Source organism: Anolis sagrei, chromosome 5 (genome assembly GCF_037176765.1).
Source record: "Anolis sagrei isolate rAnoSag1 chromosome 5, rAnoSag1.mat, whole genome shotgun sequence".
Taxonomy (NCBI): Eukaryota; Metazoa; Chordata; class Lepidosauria; order Squamata; family Dactyloidae; genus Anolis; species Anolis sagrei.
This window is the reverse complement of record NC_090025.1, coordinates 100,094,790-100,120,814: the sequence shown is the minus strand read 5'-3', so window position 1 is coordinate 100,120,814 and position 26,025 is coordinate 100,094,790. Positions and strand designations below refer to the sequence as shown.

Here is a 26,025-nt window from a genome sequence, read left to right as displayed (position 1 = left end):
CTATCCGGGATGTAACAAGAGCGTGGAGCACTGTGGCCAGATCAGACTTCCCAAGGTACGGGCGCAACAGGTACACAAGTTTTAGTTGCCGCTCACTGATCGAACGCTTGGTTCCACAGCCAGGTCTTAATTTTCCTTCTAAAAGACAGGAGGGAGGTGGCCACCCTGATGTCTCTGGGGAGAGCGTTCCACAGGCGCGGGGGGGGGGGGGGGGACTGATGAGAAGGCCCTGTCCCCACCACTCGCATTTGCAATGTCAGTGAGATCGAGAGCAGTGCCTCCCCAGATGATCTTAAGTTTCATGATGGTTCGTTCCAGGAGATACGTTCGGACAGGTAGTCTGGACCAGAGCCATTTAGGGCTTTAAAGGTTAAAACCAGCACTTTGAATTGTGCTCGGAAACTGATCAGCAGCCAGTGGAGCTGGCGTAACAGAGGAGTTGTATGCTCCCTGTATGCCACTCCGGTGAGCAACCTGGTTGCTAATCAGATTATGGAACTTCTGCTAAATTTGCAAGGAACCCCTAGGATCCTGCAATTTGTATACCACTAATCCAGATAACATGTTAGGGACTAAGATGTTAGTGTGTCCTTAGTGGTTGAGAGAAGGTTGAATTTATACAACAGATGTGAGCTTTTCTTCTCTTTCAGCCTATACATCTTGACTAGGATATTCAAATCAGTAAAAGTCTAAGGCTACTCTTCTGTCACAGTGTTTTGTAAATTATAGCTTGAGGTGTTTGTCTTTTTCCTGCTGGAGCACCTGTGTGGCTTAACTCGTGGTCATGTTTCCTGGTCGCTTTGAGAGTTATTAACTCTGTGCTAAGAACTTTAGACTATTTGGGGAAAGTCTTGCATATCTTTTAACATCCCCCCAAGTCTGTCTTGGATTTTGTTATTTAAATCCTTATCAGTTTGGTATAGCAGCCAGCAAAAGAAATGTTGAAATGGAGCTGCAGGAGTGGAGATCCATCAGCAGCTCAGTTTTTACAGAAGAAGGCGGCAAGGGATAACATGGGAGCTCTGTGCTAGTGGAATAAAATGAACAAGGGAGGCCTGGAGACAAATTCCTGCTCACTTCTGAAGCTTAGCTCTTTGTGCTATCCTCCCTCCCTTGTTTCCTGAGACATAGCTCACAAAATAGCTCTGAAGGTAAAATTAGGTAACATCTTCCATACATGGCCTAGGAGTCCTTGGAAGATGGGCACGATACATATGTAGACTCACAACTTGATAGATCACTAATAGCACAAATAAATCTGGTTTGGGATAGAGGTAAAATAAAAAAAAAATCAAAATTCCACAGCACCACTTACAATTCTAGTTATCTCTTTTAAATTCTCTGGGAGGCTTTGTTCAGTATGTAATCTTTTTTTATTTGGCACTAGCTATCCCCTGCCACACATTGCTGTGGCCCAGTCTGTGTATATCTGTTTTGTGTGTGTATATATTTGTGTATATGTGTACATATGTGTGCTTGATTATATATTTATGAGGTTTTGCGCATGCGTTGTAATGTCTTTTTTTGTTTTTTGACTTTTTAAGTCTCTTTTGTCGTGTTTACCAGCGTTTTTATGAGTGATGGTCTCTTGTTGGCCTGATAGGTGTATTGTGTCCAAATTTGGTGTCAATTCATCCAGTGGTTTTTGAGTTATGTTAATCCCACAAACGAATATTACATTTTTATTTATATAAGATAAGGTTTTCTGGCCATCCACCTATTTCAATAGATGCTATGGACTGTTGCAGTGATCGGTAGTTATTTGTATATGCATGCTAGGCAGTGGGAGAGAAATTAGGATCAAGAGAAATAAAAATAAAAATCTGTCAACCTTTTGCTTGTGAAACTCAGTGGTTGCTGTCACAGTACGTCCAACTCTTTGTCATGCAAGTCTGATGTTCCACCTCAACATCTTTAAACTTACTCACCCAACGATGCACAGTACTCACATCAACACAATCACCATAAACAGCTTGCATTCTCTGATGTATCTCCTTTGGTGACACCTTCTGCCATCAAGAATTCAATGACTGCATGTTGCTTAAATCGTATTGACCGACCATCTGTGCAGGCTTCCATGCTTCACATTTTACCAACAAAACCGTTCAATGCTAAGGCTTCCTGCCAAAATGGAACTGTAGGGGAGAGTGTACTGAACAACCAGTACCTGTCATCTGTTGAGGAGTTACAAAGGTGGAGGCATTACTTTTCATTCAACCCTTATGTGTGTTTATTTATATCAACATTTATGTGTTTGGAATTGTTTGGTTTTAATTCCTGTTTGTTGTTACTCCTATTGAACCCACCCCTTAGCAAGGCCGTCTAAGAATCATGGGTACTTCAGGTGAAAGGATAGCTGTCAAAAGATTTAGTTCTCTAGTCCTTCTCTGAAGCATTTTAATCATAATTTCTGACTTTACCATTCCTCTTTCTGCTTGATGAGTCCTTAGTTTATGAGTAACAAGCATGGGGGGAGGTGTGGGAGTGTGTTTGCCCATGACTCATTACTACAGATGGTGGAAATTGTGCTGGCGTACTAAAACATGAAGAAGTAGAGCAGGTCAGTTTATTAAAGGACAATGGAATTATAAATTGGCATGTTGTCAAATGGGCACATTTTCAAGAGACAGGCAGTGTGGGAACCTCTTCCAAATCAAAAGGCAGACACAGCTTTGGTTGGAGCAGTGGCTATCCATGATTGCAGGGAGTGTTACTTAAGAAGATCGTGAGATTCTGTGCTGCTATCCTTTTGAAAATACATATGTGTTTTACACTGGGATAAGTAGTGATTCACAACTTGCGATTTGTATCCATTGCTCCGTTGTGTCCTAGACTCCGGAGCAGCAGAAAAGAAGCTTACTTAGGCGATCCGTCGTTGTCTGAGTAGGATAGTCTTCCAAGATCAGTGTACTGGCAGTGGGTCCGTAGGTGACTGTGGAGCCCTATTCTTGATCTGCATGTTCTCCTGTAGTGAGGGCATTTGTTTCCAGGTGGAAGGCGGTCCCATTCGGGGTTGGCTTGACGTGCCTTCCTCTTGGCTTGTTTCTCTCTTTCTCCCTCCATTCGTGCCTCTTCAAATTCTACAGCACTGCTGGGTCACAGCTGGCCTCCAGCTGGAGCGCTCAAGGGCCAGGGCTTCCCAGTTCTCAGTGTCTATGCCAGAGTTTTTAAGGTTGACTTTGATCCCATCTTTGAATCTCTTTTCCTGCCCACCAACACTCGGTTCTCATTCTTGAGTTCGGAGTAGAGCAACTGTTTTGGGAGACAGTGGTCAGGCATCCGGACAACGTGACCGGTCCAGCGGAGCTGATGGGGGAAGACCATCGCTTCAATGCTGGTGGTCTTTGCTTCTTCCAGCACACTGACATTTGTCCACTTGTCTTCCCAAGTTTTGCAGAATTTTTCAGAGGCAACGCTGATGGAATCGTTCTAGGAGTTGCATGTGACGCCTGTAGATAGTCCACGTCTTGCAGGTGTATAGCAGGGTTGGGAGGACAATAGCTTTATAAACAAGAAAAGAAGCTTTATAAACAAGAAAAGACGCTTGCCCCTTCTTCAATATGACATCCTTTCAAATATTTAAGCATGGCCATTATGTCTCCTCTCCATCTAGTCCTCCTATTCTAATTACTTGTCCTGTCCCCTCTTATTTTAGGCAATCAGATAAGTGATCCCTGCCATTTAGGAACAATATAAAGAATGATATGAGATTGTGATAATACTTAGCTATGATTACGTTGCTGAGGCCAAAGTGGCAGTGGTGGACGTTTTATGGAGAATAGGGAAATGTAAGTGCCCTTAGACTTTGTAGGTAGTTTTCCAGATTGTTGGAAGAGTGATTGTTGGAAGAGAGGTGATATTTTTAACTCTGCAAACTGTCTTTTATATGTATTTTATAACTTATTGATTATGTATGTTGTTTTTAAAATGTTATTTATTGTGTAGCATTGAATTTTTACTGTTGTTATCCGTTCTGAGTCCCTCCACGGAGGTAGAGAAGAACGGGGTATAAAAGTTCTTAAAAAAAAAAGAAGAGTGGAATTAACTTTTACTCTCAAAATACAACGAATGTTTTATTTTTATTTATTTACAGTATTTATATACCGCGTTTCTCACCCCTGGGGGGACTCAAAGCGGTTTACATATAGATGGCAAAATTCAACGCCTTACAATGGGCACTGGCACGATACCAATACGTAACAGTTACAATAATAAAAACCACAATTAACATAAATCATTATTTTAAAAATACATCAACAGGATTAAAACAATCAAACAATAAAACAGTCTCTCCAGTTGTATTGTCATTCCAGTCTATGTTCCTCTAAAACTCTACATACATCTATTGTCTGAAGGCCTGGTCCCAAAACCATGATTTTAATTTCTTTCTAAAAGCCAGGAGGGAGGAAGCAGATCTTACCTCATTTGGGAGTGTGTTCCACAGGTGAGGGGCCACCACCGAGAAGGCCCTGTCTCTCATCCCCACCAGACGCATTTGGGCTGTTGATGGGAGCGAGAGCAGGGCCTCCTCGGATGATCTTAGATTACGAGATGGGACATAGGGGTGGATGCGTTTGGACAAGTAAACTGGGCCAGAACCGTATAGAGCTTTATAGGTCAAAACCAGCACTTTGAATTATGTTCCCAGAATAGTTGAGTTGCAAGAGTAAACTCTGCAGAGCTGGCTTATATTCTTTGGTTATGTAAAGTACTGAGAACTTTGGTCTGATATCATGGAACTATTTGCTACCGATGTGATTTTTTAAAAAATTAATTAATTTAACACAATCTAATTGGCAATCAAAGTAATAAACATAATCATAATACTGATAATTAACAGCAATTTATTATTATTGTTCAGGAAGTCTGGTGTGCATATGTGTTCAGATGGGTATCTGATGTTCAAAAAGTAACGCTGTTATATTCACAAGACTTAACCCTCTTTTTGTGGGCATACCATTGAAGGGCATGGTACAAGGTGAATGTATTTAACTCTTGTCTTTTCTGACATACATATCAATAGTTCTGCTTGCTATGCTGTCTAATTCACTGAGCCAGTCTAATACTGCCCTGAAGCTGATATGAATGTACAGAATAATTGCTTGCCATGGTTCATGAAATATCACAGTTATGCCCCCAGGAGTTAAACTGGGAATTCAACTGAGAAGCTAAACCCACAGTAATAATTGCTATTGATTCTTTCCATTCTTGCCTCTGTCCATATATAGCATCTTTCTTCCTTATTTTAAAATAGACTGACAGCCTGGATAAATAAAGCATGCACGTGTATTTTCTGTTCATGTGTTATTTTATTTATTTATTTATTTGCTGCATTTGTTAACCGCCGCTCTCAGCCCTAGAGCGACTCGCGGCGGTGTACAACGTATAAAACCACATTTTACAATAAACTACAACAACAAAAAACCAACATATCACTAATACACAATAATCTAATTACACTAAAATAATCCGCTCCATCTTATCATAGAATCATAACCAAGCTCGTAGTCCATATTCCGTTCCAGTTGTCATTTCCAGTTACTGTAGCATTCAGTTAAATGCCTTCTCGAACAGCCATGTCTTCAGGCTTTTACGGAAGGACATAAGGGAGGGCGCCTGTCTGATGTCTACAGGGAGGGCGTTCCACAGCCGGGGGGCCACCACCGAGAAGGCCCTATCCCTCGTCCCCGCCAGACGTGCCTGTGAAGCAGGCGGGATCGAGAGAAGGGCCTCCCCAGACGATCTCAAGGTCCACGTGGGCTCATAGGCCGAGATGCGGTCCGAAAGGTATTTTGGGCCGGAACCGTTTAGGGCTTTGTAGGATAACACCAGCACCTTAAATTGGGCCCGGTAGCAGATCGGCAGCCAGTGGAGCTGGAACAACAAGGGCGTTGTATGTTCCCTGCATCCTGCTCCTGTTAGTAACATGGCTGCCACGCGCTGGACTAGCTGAAGCTTCCGGGCCGTCTTCAAGGGCAGCCCCACGTAGAGAGCGTTGCAGTAGTCAAGGCGGGATGTGACCAGAGCGTGTACCACCGTAGCCAAGTCAGACTTCCCAAGGTACGGGCGCAGCTGGCGCACGAGCCTAAGCTGTGCAAATGCTCCCCTGGTCACCGCTGAAACCTGGGGATCCAGGCTCAACGATGAATCCAGGATCACACCCAAGCTGCGAACCTGCGCCTTCAAGGGGAGTGCGACCCCATCCAGCACAGGCTGTAACCCTATACCCTGCTCGGCCTTGCGACTGACCAGGAGTACCTCTGTCTTGTCTGGATTTAATTTCAGTTTGTTCGCCCTCATCCAGACCATTACAGCGGCCAGGCACCGGTTCAGGACCTCGACAGCCTCCTTAGTAGCAGGTGGAAAGGAGTGACAGAGTTGGACATCATCTGCGTACAGATGACACCGCACCCCAAAACTCCGGATGATCTCACCCAGCGGCTTCATGTAGATGTTAAACAGCATGGGGGACAATATAGAGCCCTTTTTCTTTAGGGAAAAAGCAATGTTTTTTTTGGATGACATAAACTTTCTTAAGTAGAGGAACATAGTGTGAAGCTTTAAAAAAGATTCTTTCCTCACCATAAGCAGAAATAGAGACACAAGTGAAGTGTGATATCAGACTATTGAGACTTGAACATGGTTTGTGTAAAGAGGGCACTAATTTGTAAAAGATGCCACCAATTTGTAACGGTTTGTAAAGGAGCCACCACTTTGTAAGGACTTATTAAATTGATAACACAACTAATAGTTTGAATGTTGATTTATGCTTTCTTCAATGTGTGGCGTGACTTAACTTGAAAGTATTTGTAACAGAGACTTGGCTTTAGAAGAAACTGTAACAAGTTTATTGAAGTATAGCAGAAGCTTGATGGTTTCAATGTTTCTTAACTCTTAGAGGCACATATCTTCAGAGGTTACATTTATAACATTTCATAAACCAACTCTTAAGAGGACTATTCCTTTCACTAAACAAGTTTCAAACTTATTTTCCTTCAAAATGTGTTTCTTTCTTTAACAGATTACTTCAGGTACAAGCTTATCTTTCCTTGTGTTATTTCTGTTGCAATAAAGATTCTTATTAGGGTTCTCTTCCCCTTTTGCTCTTACACTGACTAATGATATAAATAAGTCAACTCGACCTTTCTAAACTACACAGGCTAAAAGCCAAAACCTTCCTGATTCTCAACACAGTAGAATCGGCTTTTCCCTGTAGTTCTTCGACTACAGACTACTTACTGGTTGTCAACACACAACAGAACCAGCCTTCCCTGTAGTTCGCTGACTACAGACTGACAGTTTTAAAATGGCTGTCCTGCCAAGTGGCAGTTGGCTCCACCCCTTTTTCCATGGCAACTCAGCTCAAAGTGAGTTGAGCTGGTTACCATCCCCCAATTATGCTATTCTATATACTTACCCTTTTAAACACCTATCTATAATTACACATAACTGTAGATTAAAATTAACACTTCACCACAGTATGTTTTCTGTCTCCTGATATAATCTTTACAGTATTCTTGAATGGTAGGTAACATATAGAGCGAGAGAATGAGAGAAAGTGGACGAGACTAGTTCAAGGTCAGTGCCCTGGCTGAGCAGGGATTTGTCGCTAAATAGGCGTGATCTAAATCCAGTGATCTGTTATTTATGGCACATTGGCTTGAACTATTGAAGACATTTTCTAGTGAACCCTCCTTAATGTATGAGACATTGGCTGTAATCCAGAACATATATTAAAGAGAGAGAGGTGGGAATGGTGGGGTCCTTAAGAAACTGCTAGCCATTTTAGACTGCACGTATAACTGGCTTAATTGAGTAGTCATCTCTTCTGGTAGGCCTACCTGGTCAATTTTAAGTTGTGAATTTTAATTTTTTAAATGTATGTTTTTATTGGCGACACAGGTAGAATAATATCACAATCCATCACCATTTCCAAATACATATCAAATATTGTTTTCATAGTGTTCTTATCCTTACCTATTCCACTTTTATCTCCCATTTGTGTCTAGAGATTTTTGTGGATTTTAATCTGCATTTTATCAGTGGATTTTTAACTCCGTGTATTTTGTTGTATGTCTTTTAATGGTGCTTTATAATAATAATAATAATAATAATAATAATAATAATAAATAATAAACTTTATTTATACCTCACCACCATCTTCCTGATGGGGACTCGGGGCGGCTTACCTGAGGCCAAGCCCAAACAACAAGCCCAAACAACAAATTACAGCAGAATAAAACCGAAAACGAAGACAGTAAACAACAACATCATAATTACATAAAACATGTGGATGCATAACGATATAAAATTACAATAAATACAATCACAGTGACAATGGGCGGGCTACATGCAATGATTAAAAGAAAAACTAATTTAAAAACTAATTAAAAACTTTATCTCTTGTTTTAATGATGTTTATCCCACCTCAAGCTGCAGTGAGAGGCGGATAATAAATTAATCATCATCATCATCATTAAGGGGGTACATGATACCATTTTGGGGTTTTGGATTCGGCTGCCAAATCCCTAGAAATGAGCCTGGCAGAGAACCACCGAAGCCTTAGCCGATACGGATCGCATCAGCTGTATCTTTTTGTCTAATGGGGGATAATGGGGCTGAGCAGCTGTCTACCTGAGATGGAGGCGGCGTATAGGTAAATATAATAATATAATAAATAAAAATTTATTTGTATTCCGCCCTATCTCCCCGAGGAGATTAAGGGCAGATTCTAACATAACAATGGCATTAAGGGCAGATTCCAACATAACAATGACAAACATTCAATGCCTACATAAAACACATGATCCTAACATAAAATCCCAGAAAAATCCCACATATAAAAGTAACATTAAAACCTAACATCAAATTAAAAACCTTGCAAATCAGGCAAGCTGTGACTTCTCTTTTTCTTTCCTCCCTGGAAGCTTCCTCTATCCCTTCCTGAAGCGCCCCCGCCCCCGGGTTCCCCTGTTGAGATGAATGGGAACTTGCTCTCCCAGCAGCACTTTCTGCAGTACACTTTGGAGGAGCCTTTGTGCTCCTTCCTGGGGCATAATGGGAGTTGAAGTTTCTCTCTGTGTGTGTTTCTCACTTTCTTTCTCAGCCAATCGGAGGTCTGGTTGACGAGTCCATTTTCTTCCCCTCTTGTGGTGTGCACTTGGGACTTCAATTCTCAGTACCCCCTCTTGTGTTTTTTTTAATGTTATAGTAAAAAGTTTAACAATTTATAAAAAAAATCAGTATATTGGTGAAATGTTCTGAAATTTGGCAGGCTTGCAGTTGTAAATGTGGCCTACAAGTGAGACAAGTTTCATGCTGATAGGTCTAAAAACGGAGAAATGAGTTTCAGTTTTTCCACTGGCGCCAATGGACCAAACCGTACCGAAATGAAAATGGCACCCCCTTCTGATTTTGGAAACTTCTGGGTGAACTGAATGGGGGGAGGGAGCTAAAAACAGGACAAAAATTGCATGGGTTTTTGCAGAGTCGTACCCTTCTCCTTCTCCTCCTTCTCCTCCTCCTCCTTCTTCTCCGTCGCCTCCTCCTCCTCCTCCTCCTCTTCATACTCCTATTTATACTTATATTAATTGTAAAGCATGGTTGTGACTTCTGTGTCTCATACTTATGCATCTGTACCAAGCAACTCATAGGTGTGAGTTCACAGATGTCCACTTGAAGAACCACAGTTGTAGATAAGCAACATGTTGTTTTGTTTAGCATTATGGAAACAAGGTATAGCCAACGGGATTCGCACACAGGAGCAGAAGGAAAAAAAAGACAAATTTAAATAAATTATAAAATAAACTCTTATATTCTGTTACGAACTAAAATTGGGGAAAACAGTAGTTATTTCTGGTTTGAAATTTTTCTTTGCTAACACTTTTGTGACTTAACATAGTTTCTATTCATAATTCTAAACAGTGGTGTAGTGTTTTGTTTCAGTTGAATTTGAGCTATGACTCTCAGATTCCCCATTCCTTAGTTTACTATGTATATATATTTCTTTTATATGCCGTAATTTCAGCAAGGTTTCTTTCAGTTGCATTCTTTTAAAGAGCAATCGAAAGAGCAAAGTGATGTAGCTTTCACTCTTCCTGGTCTGTTTTGACAGCCAGTGCTTGAGGAAATGTTGTGTCTGAAAGTATATATGACACAAGTTCAGAATCCACAAAGTAATAAAGTACATACGAAAGGAGCAAAAAAGCTACTATTTAAATTATAAAGTGGAAGGAATGAAAGCCAGCCTAAGACAGCCAATCCCACAGGCATATATGGAAAAGAAAACCTTATTAAATTCTGGGGAACTTTGAGCCTGGCCTGGTCCATTAAACTGAAGCAAATTATGCAATCTTTTTTCAATCATTTTTTGATTATGAAAAATGATCTACCATATATTATTATTATTAATAATAATTTTTTTTATTTTTTTTATTTTTTTGGAAAAGTGATCTACCATGTCTATCTCAATCTCATCTCTCAAGATCATTGAAATTTCTGCCCATATAAGTACACAGGCAGTCGCCGAGTTACAAACATCTGACTTACAAACAACTCACAGTTAAAACAGGGGTGAGACAAACCTAGAGAATCTTGTTTGTATCCTAGGAACTGCCTGTATTGCTAGAGGACACAAGAGAGCAGAAGTTGGGAATGTGCAGCCCATTTGCTTCATGTTCCCCAAGATTATTTTGTGTCCACGAGAGTGGAATAAAAATGCTTTTTGTTAAATACTCTCAATACTGTCATAGGCTTTAAAAGCAGATAAAAGAAAATTACCCTCTTCTTCTTTCTTGATATTTCCAGAAAAAAATGGCTAGAGAATTAATGTAAATTAGACAAGACTTTAATCCTATATGAAAGGCTGTTCTTAAGCCAAGATGGGGGTCATTAGGAAGAACTTCCTGACTGTGAGAGCTGTTCAGCAGTGGAACTCTCTGCCCCGGACTATGGCTTTTAAACAGGCATCTGTTGGGGGTGCTTTGAACGCAATTTTCCTGCTTCTTGGAAGGGGGTTGGACTGGATGGCCCACAAGGTCTCTTCCAATTCTATGATTCTAGGTAAGGAAGTGATGCCTTACAGCAGGTTTGAAGACTTGTTTTGGGTGGAGGAAACTTTCATGTTACAATAAGCAATCTGTAAATGAATCCCTTACCTTAGCTGGCTGACTGAAGCCTAAGGGAGTGGGCCAGGCGAAGCCACGACGTCCATTTTAGAAGAGGGAGCCGGGTGGAAGCCATTTTAGTTAGGGTTTCCCTGAGGGGGCGTGTTCAAGTCTTAGAGGGAAAATAAGGAGGCTAGGATTGGCTAGAAAGATGGAGGCGGAGCCTAAGTGGTTTAGAGGGAAAAAGTGTCCTTTTAAAACAGAGGCTTGAAGTCCCAGTTAGTCAGTTGTCGGTTGGAGTTGTTAGAGAGTAGTTGAAGAGTTGGTGTTAGTTCAGTGCGAGTTTGGGTTTAGAGGAGAAGATTGGGGTAATCTTTTGTGAGGTATTCAGAGTGGCTAATAGTGATAGCTAGAATACTGTGGTGGAGCAGTGCCCAGTTAGTGGACTGTTCAATTCCTAGGGAAGTCTAGTTCAGTGTATTTTTGGCTAGATTCCTAAGGGGCATTTTGGGGAGTTACTTTCAGAGATTAATTTCCTGAAGTAATTTTCTGTGGTAGAACTTTGAAAAACCCAGAAGAGTTTAAGATTTTACTCTAACACAACCACAAGCTTTTATTGCCAGTATTTTCTGAAACCATTAAGCATTTGTACCTAGATTATTTCAAGCTTGTTCAATAAACATTCTTGTTCTTTTATTAACTTATACCAGCCTCAGTGTGTGTACCATTGTGGTCAAAGTATTTCTAAAGTCAGCTTCACAGCAGCCACTAAGAGACTATAGTGGCGCACTGTGTGTTACAGAACAAACTCCCAATATTGCCTCAGCCTGATTAATATTGGAATGGTGGCAGCGGAATTCATTTGAAGAAGCATTTTAAGTCTCTCAGTTCTAGTGTTTCCTAGTTCTTACCTTTTAAAAGGCAAAGTGTCTCTCCTCTTTCTCTGTTCTAATCTTCCCTGATATTGGTATAGTCAGTGGGATATTTTTTGACAAATAAAATAAAGAGAACTTTAAATATACAGCTGTTTCAACAACCATACTCCCTCTTTCTTTTGACGGCATTATACTTTTGGTGAACACCGCGTTCGTATTTTAGGTGGTGCCTGTGTGTTATACAATCCAACTCAAATTACAGATCTTACACAAAATGAATCAGCATTTTTCCAGAACATATCCAGAAATGGTTGCATGGATGGGCAACTTCTGTTAGCATCAGGAGTATAAATGTAAGCTGTACTAGTATATATCCAACATGAATATTACTGTCAGTCTGCTTCCAGTTTGTTTATGTTTATTAGAGTTGGAGTAGTCCCTGACAAGGCCTAAAGGCCCCCAAGCTGTAATAAGTTGCTGGTGTTATTGAAATTTGTTGTGTTTCATGAAGGGTATTTTTTTCAGGATAACTTTTGAGAAGTTAAAAGAATGCTTTCTGGGCCATTTTGGTCTATTGCTGCAAGGCTGAAGCAGCTCATGCCTTTTGCCATACTTGGCTTTGACATGCCAGCTGAATTCGTCCTAGATACAGCTCAGTTCCTTGATGTTGTGAAGCAGCTTGTGTTCTGAGTTTTAAGAATACTTCAAGAAAAATATTGAAAATATCTTTCCAGTTTGATCTTACTGGAATAAGATACAACTAATTGGCTTTATTTCCCAATGTATGGATTTGTTTCCATTCATCTGTATTCTGATTTACATGTCCTTTCCATTAATGGACAGAAACTCTATTTCCTTTAAAAAAATAGATTTATTTCCAACAAGTCTCGATAAAGCTCTGTAATATTTATTTATTTGTTTGTTTACAGTATTTATATTCCGCCCTTTTCACCCCACAGGGGATCCTGGATGGATTACAATGTACATATACATGGCAAACATTCAGTGCCATAGACACACAACATATATAGACAGACACACAGAGGCCATTTAACATTCCAGCTTCATGAGGGTATTCTGGCCACCAGGGGAGCTGTTGCAACACCGTCAACTTGTGACACTGATGGATTACTTCCTCATTATAACAACAACAACAACAACTTTATTTTTATACTCCATCTCCCCGAAAGGACTCGTGGCAGCTTACAAGCCCAAGAATTACAGGTTAAAACAAGCACAATCAACAAAAACAAATCAATTAAAAAAAATCACAATCAGGCAACATCGTAAAAACAGTATCATGGCTGAACAAAAATTGATGTCGGGTTCGAGGGGCTCAGAGTAAGTGCAGTGATTCCTAAATAGTTGCTCCTGAATTCCCTGCTATGGATTCACTGAATGATCTTGGACTAGTCGGTACTGTTGTCTGTCAATGAATAGGATCAATGTTTTCCAAATGAGTGCTTCTCAGGATATCTGATGTAGAGATTTGGCATTATGTGCCGGGGTTGGTATTATATTTATATCCATTGGCAATAAGATTTTTTTCTTTCCTTCCTGGAAACTTGCTGCAGACTGACAGCTGAGGGTTCATGGACCAACACTGGTCCCTGACACCCCTTTGAGTGGTAATGTTCTAAGTGATATAACTGTCAAACAGTGTGGGAAACAGAGTGTGACTTTCATGGATTTGATTGGATTTGACTTGCCTGCAGTAGCTTACTCCACTGCTACATACAGCGGAGTTGTGATGCATTTTGGCTCTCTTCCATACTAAAGGGCATGTTATTCACCTTTCATTCACATCATAGCAAGCATCTGAATAATAATGATTTCATCCAACTGCTTTGACTAAACAGGATCAGATTTGGAAATGAATCAGAAGAGACTGCAATTTAATGTACTGAGACGGAAACAAAACAAATGAAGTAGTGCCTAATTTGCATTTTTTTCCTTTTAGGATGTTTCAAAGATGACCGCATTGTATTTTGGACATGGATGTTTTCCACCTACTTTATGGAGAAATTGGCCTCCCGGCAGGATGATATGCTTTTCTATGTCCGGAGGAAACTCTCCTATGTTGGTGAGGATAATGGAGATGGGAAGAAGGTATGTTGACTCCAGAGATGGGGAAAGGGTTACCATCATGAGCTAATCGTTGGGCTAAATAATCTGATTCAGTAGCATTTACACTACAAGAAAGACATTTTAAACAATTTAATTTTAGTTAACACTAGCCACCCCCTGCCATGTGTTGCTGTGGCCCTGTCTGTGTATATGTGTTTTGTGTGTGTATATGTGTGTAAAATAATAATAATAATAATACTTTATTTGTACCCCGCTACCATCTCCCCAAGGGACTCGGTGCGGCTTACATGAGGCCAAGCCCAAATACAACAATACAAGCAATAAACAACAATACAAGCAATTAAAATAAAAAACATAGACAATAAAATATACAACATTATCAATAAGACAACACACAATTAAAAACAGTGGAAAGGCCAAATGTAAAATTAAAATTGGAAGTAATGCTGGGACATGAACGAAAAGGTGATAGTGGTGTTTGTGGAAGGGCATACGAGCAGACCTAAAGAAATGTAAAGTGCTTGGAGGACAAAGTGCTATGGGATCATTATTCCAGGAAGGCACACTGGAACAGCCACGTCTTCAAGCTCCTCCTGAAGACTGCCAGAGTTGGGGCCTGTCTGATGTCTTTAGGGAGTGAGTTCCAGAGTCGAGGGGTCACCACCGAAAAGGCCCTCTCTCTCATCCCCATCAATCGCACCTGCGATGCTGGTGGGATCGAGAGCAGGGCCTCTCCGGATGATCAAAGGGATCGTGTGGGTTCGTATATGGAGATACGGTCACGCAGGTAGGCGGGTCCTAAACGGTTCAGGGCTTTGTAGGTAAGAACCTGCACCTTGATTTGGTGTGTGTGTGTGTGTGTGTGTGTGTGTATGTATGTGTGTGTGTGTGTGTATATATATATATATATATATATATATTCACACACACACACCAATTATAGAAGTATATATAATTATAAGTATATAATTATATGTATATAATAATAAGTATATATATTTGTGTATATATGTATATGTTTATTTGCATATATCTATATGGTTTTGTGCATGCATTGTAATGCATTTTTTGTTTTTTGGCCTTTTTGCTGTGTTTTTCAGTGTTTTATTGAGTGATGGTCACTCATTGGCCTGACAGGTATATTGTGTCCAAATTTGGTGTCAGTTCACCCAGTGGTTTTTGAGTTATGCTAATCCCACAAACTAACATTACATTTTTATTTATATAGATAAACATTTTAAAGCCATCTTTATTTATTTATTTATACCCCACCTTTTTCTACCCTGAAGGGGACTCAAGGTGGCTTACATAGAGAAAAGTTATGTCTACAACACACCCTCACCACCGTGTGGCTTTATCAAGTATTGCAGAAGTAGTAGTAGTTACTTATAGCATCAGTGTCAACACTAGAATGCAGCACTTTTAGGAGCCAGTTCACAGGTTTCCCTGTTGAATTAAAAAGTATGGCAAACAAAGGGAGTGACCCGGAAATGGCACTCGTGCAATGACGTTGTCTAATAAGTAGCACAATAACACACTGTTAAACAGTCGCAAATGCACACCCCCAACCCTCATGTGAGAATGGCATGTGACATGTGCTACTACAGACTGCTGACTTGAAGGATCACCCTAGATTCTAGTATCAATGAGAGAAGCAGAAAAGTTTCTTCTTCCCTCTACTTATATCTGCTTGTTGTTTCTCTTGCAGCAGATTGGGAACTGAGGAATTTAGCTTTGCAAAATGCATGATCGAGAATAAGGGTAGGATTCCTGCCTAATGTTCCTTGGTTCTAGACTGTTATGAACAAGGCTGTACATCTGCCATCCTCAGTCAACCTCTCTTTAGTTTTCTTGTGTTTTCACCCTAGATTCTAGCATTAAAGAAATAAGGAGAAATGTTTATTCCTCCCTGTTTTCTCTACCCATTTAATCATTTAATATGCCTATTTTCTCATCGACTAGTAGTTTTCCAGCTTTTCTACAAAACAGGTGACTGTATAGTGCTGTCCCAAATGATCTTGTTGCCATGAGGTGCTGGCCCCCAGCCGGCAACATAGTTATTTTGGTATCTGAGTCCTTTTCCTTCATTCTCGTGGTTGAGCCCCCAGTGGCGCAGTGGGTTAAACCCCTGTCCCGGCAGGACTGAAGACCGACAGGTTGCAGGTTCGAATCCGGGGAGAGCGTGGATGAAATCCCTCTATCAGCTCCACCTCCACATTGCAGGAACATGAGAGAAGCCTCTCACAAGGATGGTAAAACATCAAAATACCCGGGCGTCCCCTGGGCAACATCCTTGCAGATGGCCAATTCTCTCACACTAGAAGTGACTTGCAGTTTCTCAAGTCGCTCCTGACACGACAAAAAAAAAATTTCTCGTGGTAGAAGAAGCACACTAATAGGCCCAGTATGCATGATTTTTGTATCCATATTTTTGTAAGCTCTGTAATATTCTTTTAAAGGTGTGGTAATTAATCTCAGTCTAGACAATGCTCCAGTTGTGAGTACACCTTAGATTTAATAAATAGCACCAACCATTTTATTTTCAATTTCTTATGCCTGCCTCGCTATCTGTATTGATTAATTTCAACAAGTTGCTTGGAATGCCTGTTCTGGGGTGTTTTTGAAATATCTAGCTACCCTACAATGTGCAGTTGATAGTTTGAAATAAATCACACCCAATGTGGTTTGCATCTTAATATCCATGTCCCTGCATTTACAAAGTTTTTTTTTTTTTACTTTACCCTACCAAAAATCTAGCTCTCCCTGTCTGAGGTTCTTGTGATCATGAGAAGGCGAACCCTGAAAAATTGCACCTCCGAAGCATGACATCTCTCCATTCTTTTCCATTTTCAAAATAGGAATAGTAATGTAATGGTGACCAGTACTCTTTTGCTTTGTCTGTCCCTACTAAATAAGGTACTTTGTGTATCTTAGTAATAGATATCTGTGCTATATATAGTCCTACTAAATAAGGGCCATTGGAGCACATGTATAAAATCAGTGTTGGCTGTTTTCATTACATACAGTAAGAAAACCAACATGTCTTTCCCGTGAAAAACACAATAGAGTGTAATGAATAATTGAATACTGCATTTATGAATCATACAGGCATTGATTACAGAGTACAATTGTCTGTATTGTATGAAACCTACCAGTTGCTGAGAGGGAAGGAACTGAATTAGGCTATAGCTGGCTATTAATAAGGCTGTGTCTTTGTGCATTTGGTCTTTGATACAGGTTTCTAAATAGCTATTTACCTGAGTGGTGAGAAATATATGCCTCCAGCTGACAAAGGTGGGAAAAGATTTAACATTGGTTCATGACATCTTTAATTCATGAATGTTCCACCCTCCTCTGTTGACATTGCCTCCATATAATGAATTCTTGTCCCAGCATTGAATGTTTGCCATATATATGCTGTGCTCAGCCCTGAGTCCCCTTCGGGGTGAGAAGGGCGGAATATAAATGTTTTAAATAAATAAATAAAGATTAACTGTCAAGGCAAGACAGAACCTCCCTAAGTCCTCTTGGGGTGATAGGGCAGGTTATAAATACATTTTAAAAATTATTATTATTATTACTACTACTACTGCTTTGGCTATTATTATTATTATGGCTGTCGTAGCTGAATGTGTTAGCCTACTGCTTCCTTGACCAGACAAAGTAGGTGGTATTTAATTAGAGGTATATTTTGTGTGTTTTTGGACCTTCTATGAACACAAATTCAAAAACTAGCAGTGGCATCATCATGCCTACCAATTGTTGGATTTTTGTTAATTATAGCAATTGGGACATATACCGTATATCTTGCTACAAGGAATTGTTAGATTTCCTGTTTGGAAGTTGGTGCAGTTGGATTAAGAGCTTCTATAGTTCTTCTAATAGTGAAAATCATGGTACCAGAAGCGACTTGCAGTTTCTCAAGTTGCTCCTGACACGATAATAATAATAATAATAATAATAATAATAATAATAATAATAATAATAATGATGGTGGAATCTAATTGTTTCCTTAGAAGAACAATTATGCCTAAAGACTCTTAAACACACCAGATCCCATCTGAACTTGGAAATGAAACAGGGTTAGCCCTGGTTAATATTTGAATGGAAGACCATCAACAAATATTTTGTAAGGGTATTTTTATTTTCATTCATTCATTCATTCATTCATATATATATATATATGTGTGTGTGTGTGTGTGTGTGTGTGTGTGTGTATATATATTTTCCCTGCGTGGTCACTGCAATTTACACACATATGGTAATATCCGGCGCTCGCGCCGGCAGCAACGGAAAGTTCACGAGCTTAAAAGTCCGTTGGAGCAGCCCCTCCCGCCCCCCCTCTCCTCTATAAATAGCCCTCCCGAGAGGCTGCGTCAGTTCTTTTTAAATCCGCGCTAAAAACGGCAGCATTAAGGAAAGTGAAGAACTTTGAAATGAGTACAACCTCTTTTAAGAAATGTGCATTGTGTCCGAATAAGTATCCGGACAACGATGCTCATCAACATTGCCTTGTTTGTTTGGGAGAGGGACATCTTTCCCAACCATGTGAAATTTGCAAGGCATTTACGCCGCAAACAAGGAAAAATAGGGAATTACGATTAAAAGCGGCGTTATATGAACAGGCTTTGCTTCCCCCATTAGAAGGGAACTCAGATAAAGCCGATCCAGTTATTAAGAAGAAAATAATAAAATTAAACAAAATTAAGGCCAATAAGCCCTCTGAGAGAGGTGAAGTGGCTATGAACTCTCAGCCGAAAAAACATCAGAACCTCTCTAAGGAGGGGGATGTGGCTTTGCAGGGCCAACCGCCCAGTAAGATGGCGTTAACGGCCCATGAGGGGGAGAAGATTGAAGGAGTAATCCTTCAGCTACCTGTTGAGGCGATCCCAAAAGCCGCTGCGCCTCCATCGGCTTCGGCATCGACGCCAATCCTGGCTCAGGGCCCCAATGATACCGTAGCTTCGGTATCGAGGCCCCTTTCTTCGCCAACTGAAGCTATCCAGATGACTCCTCGACGCGCTCGAGGCCGTGCTCCTTCGCGTACCGCCTCTAAAGATGGCGGACGCCGGCGTCGGAGCCGCTCGGCGCCGAGGCCAACAAGCTCCTCCTCTGACTCCACCTCAAGCTCTAGCTCCTCCCCTGTAAGGAAGAGGGGCAGGAAAAGGAGGACTCATAACAGCCCAGGGAAAGATTCCCACATGAATGGAATAGAGAAAACTTGTCAGTCCTTGTCTAATGGGACTAATCAAGGAAGCCAGGACTGGAGGACAGGGAGTCAGAGTAGCCATGGCCAGCCACTGCCTCCTATAATGTCCTATGGGGGAGTCATCCAAGGAGGTCAACCCCAATCTATCCATCCCTTTATGGGTCAAAGTGGAATGGTACAAGGTAACCAGTGCCAGCCATCCCAGATGTTTTCAAACCAGGTGGGCATGATGCAAGGCATACAGTTTCAACCCCCTAATCCCTTTATGTGCCAAGGGGGTTTCTGGCAGATGGCTCCGAATGGTCAAATGCTTTATTGCGGGGCTCCATTGCTTACGCAGTGGCCTCCATCTAGCAATAATATGCACACTGTGTCCTCTTCTAGTCAAACTCAAAAAGTGAAAAAACATACTACCAAATCGAAGAAAGGACACACCCTTACTTCTGAACCAACAGCTTTGCAAGACCAACTGACACCTCCTATACAATCGGAGGTGCAACAGATGGACGAATGCCTGTCCTCGGAGGAGGATGTGATTATTCAGGATACTTATGAGGACATGGAGCAAGATGCTCCCAATGAAGAATACTTGAAGTTCGCATCACTTATAAATAGAATGGTTCGAGCACTTGACCTTCCAACTCCAAAACAACCAGAGTCAGTGGAAGACCCGATGTTCCCTGCGGAGCAACAGGCACCTGTAACTTCAACGGCTCTTCCAGCTCTACCCTACCTGTTAAAGCTTACTAAGACAGTTGAGGGCTCACCTTCATTGGCTCCAGCTATCCCAAGGAAGGTGGACAGTCTTTATAGGATTGATGTATCATCAGCAAGCTGGATTGCAAGACCACCTATCCCAAATACGGTCATAGCAGAGGTAGTGAATGGTCAAAAAGGCAAGAAGTTAAATCCTACTCCTTCTGATAAGGAAGGAAGGAAAGTAGACGCTATGGGTAAGAAGGCCCATATGACTGCTGGACTCTTTACCAGGATGGCTCATTTTGCAACTTACATGAGCGCTTATCAGACTCACTTATGGAATAAAGTGATCCCATACATAGACCTCATTCCAGAAAACGAACAACGTTTTCCAAGGGCATTCCACTCAGAAGCTTTGCTGTTAGCGAAGTTCCAAAAGGACTTCGCCAAGCATATGGCTGAAACTGCTGGGAAACTTTTCAGTAATGCTACTTCTATAAGAAGACATGCTTGGCTACGTGCATCAGCTCTGTCCGAGGAAGGGCGCTCTTTAGCAGAACACCTACCTCTCCATGAAGACGGCCTTTTTCATCCAACAACGGATGAGAGACTAAAACATAATCAAGAAATGAAAAAAACTATGCAGATATATGGCTTCCCAAAACAGGGATACTTTCAACAAAAACCACGATGGCAGTCATCTCCGTCATACTACAGAAGGAATTCTGGTAGTTTTTATGGAGGCCAGCAACGTCAACGTGCGCTTCCGAATTCTAAGCCTTATGTTCCACGAAAACAAACCTATGGGCAAAGAAACAAGTTCCAGCCTTACCAGAATAAGCCTAACCGCCAAGGGGGAGGCAAGCAGCGTTTTTGACATTCCCACAGTAGACGATGGGGAGTTTAGCTTACCTGATTTAGTACCTTCTGTTTTGTTACAAAGTTGTAACTTTGCTGTTTGTGAGAATTTGGAAACTGTTAATTCAGATTTACCTTATTTACCATATTTTGGGGCACGTTTAGCCCCTTTTTATGATGCATGGTCAGGTATAACTACTGACTCCTGGGTACTTCAGATTGTTAGGTTTGGTTATTTGATTGAATTTGAAGATTTGCCACCTGTAGGTCTGATTAAGACTACGCCTCCCTCTCCTGCACTTTTAGAGGAGATTGAGACTTTACTATCTAAAGGAGCAATAAGTCCAATATCTCCATCAGAATATGGACAATGTTTTTTCTCCCGTTATTTTTTGATATCTAAAAAAGGAGGTGGTTTACGGCCGATACTTGATTTACGAGGGGTGAACAATTTTATAAATACTAGAAAGTTTCGTATGGTTACGTTGAAGATGATCCTCCCGTTGTTAAATAAAGATGTTTGGTTTGCATCGGTAGACTTAAAAGATGCTTATTTCCATATTTCCATTAATCAGCAACACCGTAGATACCTAGCTTTTAAGGTCGGTAACCGAGCCTTCCATTTTAACGTATTGCCTTTCGGCTTGGCTACTGCACCAAGGGTCTTTACAAAATGTATGGCCACAGTAGCAGCGTACCTCCGCACATCAGGAATAACGGTTTTTCCATACATTGATGATTGGCTGATTGTGTCGAATTCGAGAAAGAGACTCCTATTGCATATCGACAAAACGTTGTTTCTCCTCCAGTCCTTAGGTCTAATAGTGAACTGGGAGAAATCCAACCTCGTCCCATCAAGACGAATGCAATTCATCGGAGCACTCTTGGATTCGGAGACTCAGAAGGCGTACTTACCCGAAGACCGCTTCAAAAAACTGCAGAGTCTTATACTCAAGATTGTAAAAAGAAACTTCTTTGATACTGGATTTTTTGGCCCATTTAGTTGATTTGGGTTTATCCTGGTCATCTTTAAAATGCTACTTAGCAGCATTATCCTGGTTTAGGAGAAAGGCAGGTTTGCCTTCATGTTTTAGCGACCCGTTGGTGACCCAATTTATGAAAGGACTGAAGAATCTGAGGCCTCCAGTAGCACCAATTGCTCCTTCATGGAGTTTGGAGGTAGTGCTCTCGGCTTTGATCAAAGCCCCATTTGAACCATTAGCGACGGTAGATATAGCGTATTTGACATGGAAAACAGCATTTTTAGTTGCTGTAACGTCAGCACGTAGGGCGGGAGAACTGTGTGCCCTTAGGTGCGACGAACCCTACATGAGAATTCATAGAGATAAGGTGATTCTGAGACCTGATATATCCTTCCTTCCGAAGGCAACAAGTAAGTTCCATTTGAACTTGCATATGTTAGATGTACGTAGGGCTCTTATGTATTATATAGACAGAACAAAGGGTTGCAGAAAGACAACCAGGTTATTTTTGAAATACAGAGAGGATTCTGTAGGACTTCCTGTTTCCTCGCAAAGATTTTCATCCTGGATTGTTTCCACTATTAAACTTGCTTATCAGTTGTGTAGGAAAGACTTACCTTTACAGGTTAAGGCGCATTCCACGAGGGCAGTGGCCACTTCGACGGCGTTTTTGAAGGGCGTTCCACTTGATACTATCTGCAGAGCAGCCACTTGGTCCAGACCTACGACTTTTGTGAAACATTACAAGCTGGATGTGCAGTCGAAAGCGGATGCAGCATTTGGTAGAGCGGTACTTTTTTCAGCTGTGGCATGACGCCCTCCGTCCGGGTTGCAGGTTAGCAGCTCGCTAGTCTACCATATGTGTGTAAATTGCAGTGACCACGCAGGGAAAATATGGGTTGCTTACCTGTAAACATAGTTTCCCTAGTGGTCACCTGCAAATTTACACAACCCGCCCTTCCTCCCCTCCTGTTAGAGTGTCATGCCCCAGCTCTTCTGTTGCGATTTTAGCGGCGGAAGAACTGACGCAGCCTCTCGGGAGGGCTATTTATAGAGGAGAGGGGGGGCGGGAGGGGCTGCTCCAACGGACTTTTAAGCTCGTGAACTTTCCGTTGCTGCCGGCGCGAGCGCCGGATATTACCATATGTGTGTAAATTTGCAGGTGACCACTAGGGAAACTATGTTTACAGGTAAGCAACCCATATATATATGCGCTCTCTCTCTCTCTCTCTCTATATATATATACACACGTACACTTTTTTTCTTTTTTCCCCTTTTTTCTTAGGGTAGGTTCTGTTGTGTGTCCATAAACGAATATACGTGGAAATATATACGTATGTGTATGTATGGTTCAACACACACACACACACATATATATATATATGGATGTATATTTCTCACTCTATTGTCGATGTTTGTCTATATGTATGTCATGTCCAGTCTTTCACTGATAAAAATGAATTGGCAAAACAAATACCAGGTACTGTAGGCTATGTTTTAAAGGGAGAAACGGGTAAGGAACTGAGTGTCCCTTACCTAAGAAAACCCTCAGAAATTCACAGGAGTCTCCATAAGTGGACAGACAACTTTAAGACACATACATCTACATACCACCCAAACAGATCCTCAAGATCTTTCTCCCCTAACAAAAGAATCCAAAAAACTTGAAGGTGGCTAAACCTCCAGCCTTCTAATGAGATCTAAGCATGTACCATTTGGTCCTGATCCAACACACTACAAAATAAGGTATTGTGAGCGATAAGGAATTTTACCACTAACAGCATTCTTAACAGCGCAAGGGAACATGGGGACAGCAGTAGAGGGAAAACAATGGAAAAATGTGGAATTTGTCAAAAAGAGCTTAAAATAAATAGTATGAATCTTGAGCAAGTATTGTGGAGGGGGAATGGCAGTGTGCCACACTGGAAATTATTAAGCATTCTCTTTATACAAGGGTTGAATGAAAAGTAATGCCTCCACCTTCGTAACTCCTCAACAGTATGCAACAGTAGACTCTCCTCTAGAGTTCCATTTTGGTGGGAAGCCTAAGCATTGAATAGTTGTGTTGTTAAAGTACGAAGTATGGAACCCTGTGCAGACGGTCGGTCAGTGCGACTTAAGCAACGTGTAGTCATTCAATTTTTGACAGCAGAATGTGTCACCCCAAAGGAGATTCATCAGAGAATGCAAGCTGTTTATGGTGATTGTGTTGGTGTGAGTACTGTGCGTCGTTGGGTGAGAAAGTTTAAAGATGTTGAGGTGGGAACATCTGACTTGCGTGACAAACAAAGAGTTGGATGTCCTATGACAGCAACCACCGAGTTTCACAAGCAAAAAGTTGACAGATTGATTCAGGATGATCGTCGTATCACTCAGAGAGAAATTTCAAGCATAATTGGCATTTCACAAGAATGTGTGGGTCGCATTATTGCTTTGCTTGGCTATTGGAAGATCTGTGCACAATGGGTACCCAGGATGCTGACACCTGAAACTCGCCCAACGATGCACAGTACTCACATTAACACAATCACCATAATTATTTATCATGTCATCAGCAACCAGATCATTGTACAGGGTTAGTCAAAATGCATAGGCCAATAAGCCATTCAATTTTGACTAACCCTGTATTACATTTCTAACAGAACAAAACAATCAGATAAAAAAACACAAATTTTGCAAACTTGGTAGTTGATTAAATGTCCTTTGACCAGTATCTGGCCACTTGAAGTGCCTCTGGTGTTGCCACAAGAAGGTCCTCCATTGTGCATGTAGCAGGGCTCAGGTTGCATTGCAGCAGGTGGTCTGTTGTTTGCTCTTCTCCGCACTCGCATGTGGTGGATTCGACTTTGTAGCCCCATTTCTTAAGATTGGCTCTGCATCTTGTGGTGCCAGAGTGCAGTCTGTTCAGTGCCTTCCAAGTCGCCCAGTCTTCTGTGTGCTTAGGAGGGAGTCTCTCATCTGATATCACCCACGGATTGAGGTGCTGGGTTTGAGCCTGCCACTTTTGAACTCTCGCTTGCTGAGGTGTTCCAGCGAGTGTCTCTGTAGATCTAAGAAAACTATTTCTTGATTTAAGTCATTGACATGCTGGCTGATACCCAAACAAGGGATGAGCTGGAGATGTCACTCCCTTGGTTATTTCACTATTGGCTGCTACTTCCCGGCGGATGTCAGGTGGTGCAATACCGGCTAAGCAGTGTAATTTCTCCAGTGGTGTAGGGCGCAGACACCCTGTGATAATGCAGCATGTCTCATTAAGAGCCACATCCATTGTTTTAGTGTGGTGAGATGTGTTCCACACTGGGCATGCATACTCAGCAGCAGAGTTGCATAGCGCAAGGGCAGATGTCTTCACTGTGTCTGGTTGTGATCCCCAGGTTGTGCCAGTCAGCTTTCGTATGATATTGTTTCTAGCGCCCACTTTTTGCTTGATGTTCAGGCATAAATCACCATAAACAGCTTGCATTCTCAAGATGGATCTCCTTTGAGGTGACACCTTCTGCTGTCAAGAATTCAATGACTGCATGTTGCTTAAGTCGCATTGACCGACCATCTGTGCAGGGTTCCATACTTTGAACAACAGAACCGTTCAATGCTAATGTTTCCCGCCAAAATGGAACTGTGGAGAAGAGTCTACTGAACAAGCCAGTACCTGCTGCATACCAGTACTGCAATCTGTTGAAGAGTTATGGAGGTGGAGACATTACTTTTCATTCAGCTCTCATATTGGTCATCATCTGGGAAGATCACTGGCCTGCACATAGGTCCTCTAGCAAGTTAATGACTCAAGTACAAATCAAAACAAGTTCTTCCTTGCTCAGCCCTGGGGCAGCCCTGAGTTCTTAAATGGTAGCCTCATTCCTATCTTCTCATCTACTCTCATGGGTATATGTCTCTCTCTGTGTGTGTGCATATATAAGAAAGAGAGAATGAGCGGATCTGTTAGACTTAAATACAGATTGTTTGGGAACCTGTTCACAATACTCCCCTCTGCCACCAACTGTCCAGTTGTTTCTTGGTTTGACAACAAAATGTTCACTGAAAATTTTCACAGAGTAGCTTCTAATTCCTTCCAGTCTATAAATGTTTTATATTGCTTAACATTTATCTCTTGCCCCTCTCCTGCTATTATTCACTCTCTTAGCTGAAATAATGGCTTTGTATATATTTCCATTACTGCCTTTTTAGTCATGTAACTGCAAATGGTC

At 41.4% G+C, this 26,025-nt stretch overlaps 1 protein-coding gene across 1 annotated transcript in view; it reads left to right on the top strand.

Moving 5' to 3' along the window:
- Positions 1-26,025, top strand: part of KIAA0930 (KIAA0930 ortholog) — a 68,625-nt gene that overhangs the window by 27,898 nt on the left and 14,702 nt on the right. Inside the window, exon 2 of the mRNA XM_060778137.2 lies at positions 13,941-14,089. Within this exon, the coding sequence (XP_060634120.1) occupies positions 13,941-14,089 (149 nt within the window). The remainder of the gene's footprint in view (positions 1-13,940; positions 14,090-26,025) is intronic.